Here is a 10,648-nt window from a genome sequence, read left to right on the forward strand (position 1 = left end):
ACGGCTAGCGTAGATAGCCCTCGTGTAGCTTTGCGCGAAATTCAAAACAAACAAGCATATTTACAAGTGTACTCAGCTTATCAGTTACAAACCTTTTTTGGAATAGACTAAATTATCTTAACTGAATATTTTTTTAGAAGGCTAGGCCTAATCAGTGTTTACAGCATTCATACACTAAATGAGTCAATAACAGTATGTGTCAAACCTACCGATCAACATCTGTAAATCACATTTTCAAAAACCAAGATGCGAATATTCAGCTTACCAATCATGGTACTTGTCAAATAACTATATCACACAAAACCTACAATGTACCTTTTTCTGGTATATAGCAATCCAGTCCATTGCTGCAAACCACTTGTGATTCTTTATATCATTCACGCCATTCTTGAGGTTCCCATATCGTTTGGTTAAGTCAACTTGCAAAAGATTTCGAAGCAAATCTTTTATGTCCGATGTAAAATGTGATGGAAATCGAACCTGTAGATGTTTAAAAACTAATTTTAACAGTTTATAGATTTTTGAAAGAAGTGCACATTTACACATTTAAAAGAGTACATGTATAATTAATCAGTCAGAGACAGATAGAATAATAATTATGCTAATGAAGAGATATGAGACAAACCATTTACATTAAAAAACAAAAGACAGCAAAGGAAAAAAAGTACATCCTGGTAAAAGTGAAACACTCATGTGAAAAGTTATGCTAAATTTTCATTAGCCAATGTAAGTCATGTATGAAAATGCAGAAAATGTTGCTTGTTTAGAAAAGCACTTTTGTACATTAACACACCAATATCATTTGGTACAATATCTAACAGAACTTCATCGAATATATTCCTAAATTTATCTTTACATACAGCCACAATTCTGTTAAGAAATTTCAGTCCATTCTTCTTTATTTCAAAAAATGCTAACTTGCAATCTCAAAATGGAAACTTATCAGCTTAATACATAATACAAGTAGCAGTCACATTTTAACAAAAGCAAAGTGTCAATCACAAAATTTAAACTAGATTGCATGCAACAATGTAAAAAAATAATAGGATCAACAGAAAATGTAAAAAAATAATAGGATCAACAGAAAATGTAAAAAAATAATAGGATCAACAGAAAATGTAAAAAAATAATAGGATCAACAGAAAATGTAAAAAAAAAAAGATTTATTTAAAACGTAAATAAATTTTATAGAAAAGGTTTCATACTTTTCCAGATACAATTTTTTCGTAAATTTGAATTGGCTGATCGGCAAAGAATGGAGGGTATCCAGCTGCCATTTCATACACCAAGACCCCTAGGGCCCACCAATCTACAGCTTTATTATAACCCTGCAATAAACATAAACAGAAATTACTTATTAAATCTACAAGAGCTCCTAGAGTAAACGATTCAACAAACGTCTTATGGATAGATTACAAATTATTATGCAACTCAAGCAACTAGTGACCCGAAATGAAAAATAAAAACTATACATGACAGGTGGATTTATATTTGTACCGTTCAAGATGTCTCACTTCAATACGGAATATGGTCACTAAGAAAAGGAGCAAACTAGCAGGCTTAAAATCAGTGTTTATGAGGCTCTGATGTTACCTCAAACAACCTTCTCTAAAGATGTCTACAGGTATTTTTAGGGTTGGCCCTATTGGTACCATTTCCAAGAATATACTGTATTAGAAATAATTATGTAAACTCAGAAGCGACAGACGTACAAGAGTAAGAACCGTGCAACTAAATGGTTAATTTTATAATTGGTATAAAACATCTGTTTTAAACATAGTTGTACACCTTGTTTTTATACTATCATAAGTTTAGCAATACATAATACATTGTTCCAAATGTTCTGTATTATTTCCCACACTTCAGCCATGATCTGTGGTTGTCACACGACTCTTTTAGTTTTCTTACAAGCTCATACAACCATTAAAATATTCATATCAGGATATTTTGCAGGCCAAGCCATAGTTATGAGTGTTTCATAGATCTGGTTTTACAACCAGGCATTGTCTCACCACATCTACTGCATACTTGTGATCATTGTCTTGCTGGAAGATGAATCTCTACCAAATAGGTCTTGTTCCTGACATGATGAATAAACATCTGCTATGTCAATCAGCATTTAAGGTGTCACTGACATAATTTCAATTTGAATTCATCTGTAAAGAGCACTTTCCTCCAGCTTTTTTTTTTATCGCACTGTTTGAAATCTGATGTCCATTTCAGCCTTTTGGTTGGCTATCTCTCCTAAGCAATGGTTTTTGAGAACTTATATACATCCTTGGAAGTAACTACACACTGGTACTTACATCCAGGTTTTTGATCCCTACTGGATTGTCATGAATCACGTAAAGAACATCAACCGAGTTACTTAACATCATTTTTTCAAGAGTTTGGGTTTTCTACCGTGACCATTTCTATCATGAGCAGTACTAGTTTCATGTTCACTCTTCAGAACTTCCATTCAGATCCTACTGAAACATGAAATTTCAACCTGATCTGTCACAGGGAGTAGTCCCCACCAGCCAAAACTGACTTATATTAGTTTGATGAACTCTGTAGTTCTAGGTCTAGACCTTATATTTTACTTCACTTCTGAAAGTTATATTAATTGTTCTGATGAACTCTGTAATTCTAGGTCTATAATTTATAATGTCTAGAATGTATATGATGCTTAACTTCTGAATTTAATATTAATTGTTCTGATGAACTCTGTAGTTCTAGGTCTAGACCTTATATTTTACTTCACTTCTGAAAGTTATATTAACTGTTTTGATGAACTCTGTAATTCTAGGTCTAGAATGTATATGATGCTTCACTTCTGAATTTAATATTAATTGTTCTGATGAACTCTGTAGTCCTAGGTCTAGACCTTATATTTTACTTCACTTCTGAAAGTTATATTAATTGTTTTGATGAACTCTGTAATTCTAGGTCTATAATTTAGAATGTCTAGAATGTATACGATGCTTCACTTCTGAATTTAATATCAATTGTTCTGATGAACTCTGTAGTCCTAGGTCTAAACCTTATATTTTACTTCACTTCTGAATTTAATATTAATAGTTCTGATGAACTCTGTAGTCCTAGGTCTGTAATTTATATGTTGCTTCACTTCTGAAAGTAATATTAATTGTTTTGATGAACTCTGTAATTCTAGGTCTAGACCTTATATGTTGCTTGTCCTGGAAGTATGAATACACTCAGCACACAAATGCTAAGAATAGTATGACTGCCTATACTTTAGTGGTCATTTTGTTGGATGACAGTATATCACAATGTAAACTATTAACATGCAATTCCACTCTGATACAATAAAGTTTCTTATTATTCACTGTAGAAGTCTGTCTGTTTAGCACCAGTGTTTATTCTTGCCAATACCATACTTTTACGTTCCTGTATAAAATATGATGTAGGATCTGGTTCCAGGTTCTTTCCAAATAAATACACATCTTCTGTCTGGGTGTACAGTATTAAAATGAATACTTCTTCCGATGTCACTGATCTATTGGCTGTGGTATTGGTACTATTATAAGCAAGTTGTTGTGTGTCTTGATATAAGCAGAAAACATCTCACTGAGTATCTGGTATACAGATTGGACTTTTGTGAAATATATTTCTATATACTGACATGGCATCCAGTTGCAACTACAAATCTCTGACTCCCTTTTGGAACTAGAAATCTATAACTGTAATGAGCCAGATAACCATAATTTGTTCATGGGTTGGATGATGGTCTGCATTGTACGTGTGTCTAAACAACTGTATCATTGGTTCAGAAGAAGTTCAACAATCTTCTAATAACACTTGTAGCCAACTTGTAACAGCCTTCTGTGATTGACTGCCAGTTCTCCCAGGGTAAAGCACCTAAGTAAAGTCTTTGAGATCTAAACATCATACACGAATGATTAAAAACAGTTTAGATGTTGTGATTCATTTTAAAGTAACAAATCACACAGAGTGGACCAACTAGTAAAAAAATCCAAAACCATAAGTAGCACATAAAACTTTTCATAATTATTAAGCCATGCATGTACTGATGATGGTAGCAAACATTCTGAATATTTATAAAAGAATGATTTATTGATGATGAAAATATAGTTTTCAGTTTCTATGTATTAATGGGAGGGCTGCTATAGCTCACCCTATATACAGCACAGGTGAAATGACCAATAATTTGTATTTGTCATGAGACATGTGATCATCAAGTGCCTAATGTTTACGTAGTAATAAACCGAATGAGTCCTTACAAAATTAATGATTTATGCTTAAACATACTTACATGTTATTATGTTTTTGCACTTTACATAATGCTAGCTTTCCGAATAAAAAGCAGAAATAACTGAAACAACAATCACCAGCAATTTTTTTTTTCTTCGAAATAATTTTACTCTTTGAACATTACATTAAAACTTCACTCATTAATAGGAAATATATTTTATGTATTCATAATTAAGCATAGATGTAAAAATTTCCTTCATGATAGTCAATCAACTGAATATGTGAACATAAGCACTATTCTGCAGTGTTAAATTAGTATTTTTTTTTTATCTTATTGGAGGTTAAAACTAGTTTCTCTGAACTTCTGAAAAAAGAATGTAATTGATCAAATATGGAAAATAAAAACTGAAGGGATTCAAAGGAAACAAAACCTCGCCAACATTCATAATTCTGGACATAAAAATCATGATGAAAGTTCATTGTGCATAAACATGAACCAAATAACTAAATCCAGTTTATATTTAAAACACCTATTAAAGTTTAACTGGTTTCCAGAGCAAAAACCAAGATGTTAATTCTTACCTTACTGAGGATAATTTCTGGTGAGAGGTATTCTGGAGTCCCACATAATGTCCATGTTCTTCCCTTAACTCTCTTTGCAAAACCAAAGTCTGTTACCTTTAAAAGGAAAAATCATAGCAATATTAAGAGGCAAAGTAGTGGACAGTTCAAATATAAACACATTTGTAATGTGCCAGATTTTAAAGTTCTAAATTAGAAGCTTAAGCACACCTAACAATAATGAATCTACAGTCACAAAAAATGTTCCACTTTATATTTTTTTAATTTAATACAGAGAGAGAGAGAGAGAGAAAAAATTTTTTCGTCGTTGTTGTTGTTGTTGTTAGTGATAAAATTTAACATATGAGAAACCTACCTCCAGTTCAACAGAATAGATGAGTTACATTACCATTTCAAACCATTATTAAAGAATACTAGAACTTATGCAATGGGAAGTTGCAAAATCGAAATTGGGAATAATGTTGCTGTTATTTGTGGTGTGATATATTTCATTTATTGGTCTTCAAAATGAATGATAAACACTTACAAGTTATCTCCTTATAATTCCATATCAGAAGAGGGGAGAGCAAGACAGAATACTACACTTTTAAGTTAATATTACCAACAAATTCTATAAGTGACTTTTTTTCTTCAAGTATTTTTCTAATACTAATTTTAATATTATTGGTTATACTTATTAGCAGATTATACCTAAAAATTTCACAACATGACAGTTGCATGCTAAGTCAAATACAAACATCTGATAATACAAAAAACTTGAATATTAAAACTATCATTAAGTAACTAAGTACGACTTGATATTGCACAAAAACCACAATCATAAAAAATATATTTTTTCAAAACTTTTAGGGCCTGAAATTTTAAAATCTAAATTCCAAGACTTTTCAAACCCTCCCCAAAAAAATGAGGAATGAAGACAACTTACTAAACGTTTAATTTCTTTATTTCAGTTCTTTGTATTATTTTATTTTTCAGAGTTATAGAATGAAATTAAATACTGTTGTATAACAACTTTTGACCATTATCTCCAGAAATTACTTTGGTTAAAACACATTCCTTGTAACTGGTTAGAATTCTATTTTAACGATTCATAATATTATCATTATAAGGAATGGCTTTAAGATTTTTAAAAATTTAGTTCTTAATAGTTTTAGTTTAGTTTAGAGGAAGGAACAGTAGAGGTGGACCAATAGGTCCCATGTGTTGTCACAAAACGTTATGTTAACATCTTTCTAAACAAAAAAGTTAAAATATTTTGCATTTAAATTTCTAAATAAAACAAGTATTTTTTGTAGACATTTTTCCGAAATGTTTCCAGAGATTATGTTAAAATAAACAAGATTGGTTGTCTTTGAAAGTTGGTAGACTTAAATACCATACCTTGATATAACCATCCTGTTCTATTAAAATATTTTCAGGCTTCAAGTCACGATATACAAGATCTAATGAGTGAAGATACTGGAAAGCTAACACTATCTGTGCTGCATAGAATCTTGACTGTGTCTCACTAGAACATTACAACACTACATTGCATTATTACAACAACAAAAAAACAGTAGTAATAATCACTCTGAAGAAAATTTTTTTAATTCAAACCCAAGGTTTTGGATTATGCATTTCTCAAGGGTTACAGCACCACATACAAATACAAAGTAATAACTAAAAAGAACACGTACAACAATTAAAAAATTACTTAATAATAGTAATGTCACATTACTGCACTCAGTTAAAAGGAATTAGAAGGACAATGTGACAGAAAATTTGCAAAAATATCGAATGGAAAACAACAAAAACAAAATAATAACTACAAAAGGCAAGACTTATTTACTCTTATTTTAGGTTTATAAAATTGTACAATTAATTGCTAGTGCGTGATTAGTTGTTTTTTTTCATAGTCTGTTCTGCAAAGTTTAAAATCTGATACATTACATTGTATCTAACAATATGTATTTCTAAACACAAGACCAGTTGAGATATAACTTTGACTAACTTTCTTTCATGTTTACAGAACATCATGGCTTACATCTACGGGTAGATGGAAAGTACATAGAACTTCATAATTAAACATTTATATAGACTTCTGTTTATTTAATCTAACTTCCCCTTTACCACTTTGTACCTTGTTTACAGAAAATTCAATTCAGTTTTAAAATTATATTTATGTAGAATCTTGCAAAGCCATAAATATATCAGAGATTCATAAAAATATACAGACAAATTAGTATATTTATTGCAACAGTACATCTTTAAATATAGGATTTCTAGAATAATACGAAAGAATTTTAATCACAGACACTGAAATCTACAAGTCCACTTGTCTTAGGCCTAACACTAGTTAAGCCTTTATCAAGCCTATATTTGATAAAGAGATAAATTAACACTAAGTTGTGAACGCTTTTTTTTTGCTTCAGTTCAGTTAGGGTTAAACGTTACCGTGCTTAATACTATCAACAAATAAAGTTTTCAATGTTATTCAATGATCTAACATTAGGCCTTTTTAAAAACTTTGATAAGTTTTAATATGTTGTTGTACAAAATGTCTACTAAAGTATATTTACATCTACCTTTTGTTTACATCCATCGGAATAAAGTGTACATGCATACGCATTTAGATAGTGAGATGTGCGTGACTGACAAAGACTGATTATTATTATAGATATTCTACAAAGAACTACAGCCATAAAATATATATACATTAGTTCAAACTTTTGTATTATTACCTTAACACAAAGTTGGCTCTTTAAAATGGTAAAGATCACCTAAAAGTGCCCCAGTATGAAATCTTCTGTTGTCATACAGTACAAAGATAACTGTTTTTTATTCTTTTTTCATTAGAATTATGTGGTTCAGTTTCGAGCACCATATTAGAAATTTTGTTCAGTAATAGAAATACGTCTATTTTAAATTACTATAAAATTATTTGATATACAAAGAAAGTTGTAACAATACGTGTGATTACATTAGTTTCAAACAGTGTTTAAAATGTCTTGAAAGGAAATCTCACATTCCATGCATCCAGATCAATGGTGGTTCATCAGAGGATGAAAAGGATGACTAAACTTACTAACTGGCAGTTATTTAGATGAAAATTAATTAGAGCCAATCAGAATCTAAGTTTAGAAACAACTAATGACAATTATTTTAAATAAAGGTTGCAACAAGAAGACCACACAAGTTCGAGGTGATCGAGGCCTGGTTTAAATTTTATGATTATGTAATTATTCAGTGTTTTTAAGGATATAAAATTTGAAACTTGAATTTCACTAAATGATGTGTAGTGACTCGTATAAATAAAGCAATATGCCTGAAGTCGTTTACTGCTCTATATGTTTGGAGTTGGTGTTAAAATATCACCAGCCTCAAAATTAACTATGAACCACCACTGCATGCAACATTCTGTATCTAATAATACAGCTAAAGCACAAACCCCTAGGCATAGAACCCTAACCAAAATCTAACACAAACATGGGTCATTTAAAAGCCAATTCATGCACTACAGCTGATGCACCAGTAACTAGGTATATCACTAAAATTATATATTTTATAAATGTTCTGAGAGGGAAGGTACTTTTGGACATGACGACGTACTTTATAGCAACATTCATGAACCCAAGTAAACAGCAGCAGTAAAAAGAAAGATCTATTAAGCATCCATGTGATAGAGCACAAGGTTGGTCATAAGATATCATGAAGAGAAGATGCATGCTCCTAAATATAAAGCACTCTTCCTTGACCCTATGCATACAAGAGAGTCAGTGTGTGTGTGTGTGTGTGGCACCTTTCTTTACATTAGATTTAAAATTTAATTAAGCTACTTTCTTATCAATGTATGTCAATAAGCTTAGCATCAAAACATAGTTTGTACATCAAATTTTGATATTATCCACGTTTTCATTTCTTACCTTCAAGAGGAAATAAGTAACTTCTCAATCTTTACTTCACAGTATCACGCGATGCATCTGTGCTCTGAATTCCCCATTTTTAGTTTTTCCTTCTACCCTTACATGTCAGAGTTCAGTTAACTACCGTCATACTAACGAAACTGACAAGCCACAATATACAATTCGAATTGTTTGTTTGTAATTAAGCACAAAGCAACACAATGGGCTATCTGTGCTCTGCCCACCACGGGTATCGAAACCCGAATTCTAGCGTTGTAAGTCCGAAGACATACCGCTGTGCCACTGAGGGGCTTATACAATTCGAACATACAATCTTCTTGCTTTACTGAGATATCATTAAATTTGTGACACCTACATGACATGCCTTCCTATCTTTCCCGCTCTTCCAAGACATGCCTTAATCCTCTGTAACATTTCTATTACACAGGTTTATAACCAATAGACAAAGCAAACTTCAATGTAATACCTTCTTTCATTTATTTGTTTATATTTTACCAGGCCTGAGAATGTACTGTTATGTGTTGACTGTAATTAATGCTACAGAATCTTTTAACCTATCTATAGCTTAGTTAGAAAGCTAGTCAAATTATAGTTGTTTTGGGATATTTTTTTTCTAATGCCCAATATATTTTTCGTGTTCTTGAGTATAAATAGGCTTACAGCTGAGATATGTGGTAAATTTAATTTCTTTTTTTACATATTTTCTATTTATTGTTACATATTTCTTAACAAAAGTAACTAAATGTCAAAAATAGATTTATCAGGTTAGATAAGAAAACTTCAATGAAACGAAATTAAAACATTTCTCGTGATCACTCACTTGGCTAGGTAGCGCAATTCAAACAATGCGAGGTTACGCTATGCAATTCGATCCGTTTGTTTACATTAAGCCGTCCCACTGTGATATTGTTTCACATAATGAGAGATGTTTAATAATACCGTAAAGCCATTAGGATAAAGAATTGTAATTGTTTGTTACAATAGGCGATAATTAAAAAAAAAAAGTATTTTCGATTTTATTTCAAATGTTTCAACTTCTCATTTCATGTAAATTGATGGTTTCATTACAGTTAGTGTTAGGGTTGAGAAAACATTAGATACGAGTATAGTTTTAACAGAAAAAACTTTTGATATGCATTTCTGCATTAAGAGGTTATGAAAATGAAATACAAAACTCGCAAGGTGAGAAGTATTATTATTATTCTAAGCATGAAAATTACCTTTCACTCATACTGACTCAGTAACGGCTTTATAAATTCATAGACAATCTTTATTCACAATACTTTATTAACAAATCCCGACTTTTTTATTTTATGTATACAACATACGTGTAATGTTTACCAAACGCTGGCCAAATTTTGTAAAGATAAACTTAGTACATTCAGAATTATATGATACATAGTTTCATGGTTATATGGTGGTCACAAGATTGGTCAAAAGTCTGTTTTAATTAAAGAGGACAACATTCGTGAGCAAATGTAACTTGTCTTTGCCACGCAATCCGAATGTGGCCAATTTTGACACCAGAAAAATCTTGAAAAACAGAGAAAAATTTGAAAACTGTCTATATCATTGTTTGGGACCTGCAAGAAGGTATCTTTATACCAAATCCCATATAAGTTGGTTGACATACACATGAATAGTTCACGAAAATCCCAAATTGTGCTCTTCTCACCAAAGGAATGAGCAAAAGTCAAAACTACCAAAATTCTCTATATCTCTGTTTGGGACCTGTACAAAAGTATCTTTGTACCAAATTCAATGTAAATTAGTTGAAATATGCAGAGTAATTGTTAAAAAACCCTAACATATGCTTTCTGTGTGGTCTTCCACCCCCCATAATTAGTAAAAATGAGAAAGTCCACCATTTTCGTTTGTTAATGTGTGTTGCCTGTAAAAAAAGTATCTTTGTACCAAATCCCATGTATATATTGGCTAAAATACGG

At 31.3% G+C, this 10,648-nt stretch overlaps 1 protein-coding gene across 1 annotated transcript in view; it reads right to left on the reverse strand.

The window, feature by feature from the left end:
• Positions 1–315: 315 nt before the first annotated feature.
• Positions 316–10,648, reverse strand: part of LOC106473550 (cAMP-dependent protein kinase catalytic subunit-like) — a gene marked incomplete at its 3' end in the record, with an annotated part of 34,630 nt that continues 24,297 nt past the window's right edge. Inside the window, exons 6-9 of the mRNA XM_013934233.2 lie at positions 6,181–6,307; positions 4,801–4,896; positions 1,206–1,328; positions 316–480 (exon numbers count right to left, since the gene is read on the reverse strand). Of these exons, the coding sequence (XP_013789687.2) occupies positions 316–480; positions 1,206–1,328; positions 4,801–4,896; positions 6,181–6,307 (511 nt within the window). The remainder of the gene's footprint in view (positions 481–1,205; positions 1,329–4,800; positions 4,897–6,180; positions 6,308–10,648) is intronic.

The sequence above is a fragment of the Limulus polyphemus genome, unplaced genomic scaffold (genome assembly GCF_000517525.1).
Source record: "Limulus polyphemus unplaced genomic scaffold, Limulus_polyphemus-2.1.2 Scaffold6269, whole genome shotgun sequence".
In the NCBI taxonomy this organism is placed as follows: domain Eukaryota; kingdom Metazoa; phylum Arthropoda; class Merostomata; order Xiphosura; family Limulidae; genus Limulus; species Limulus polyphemus.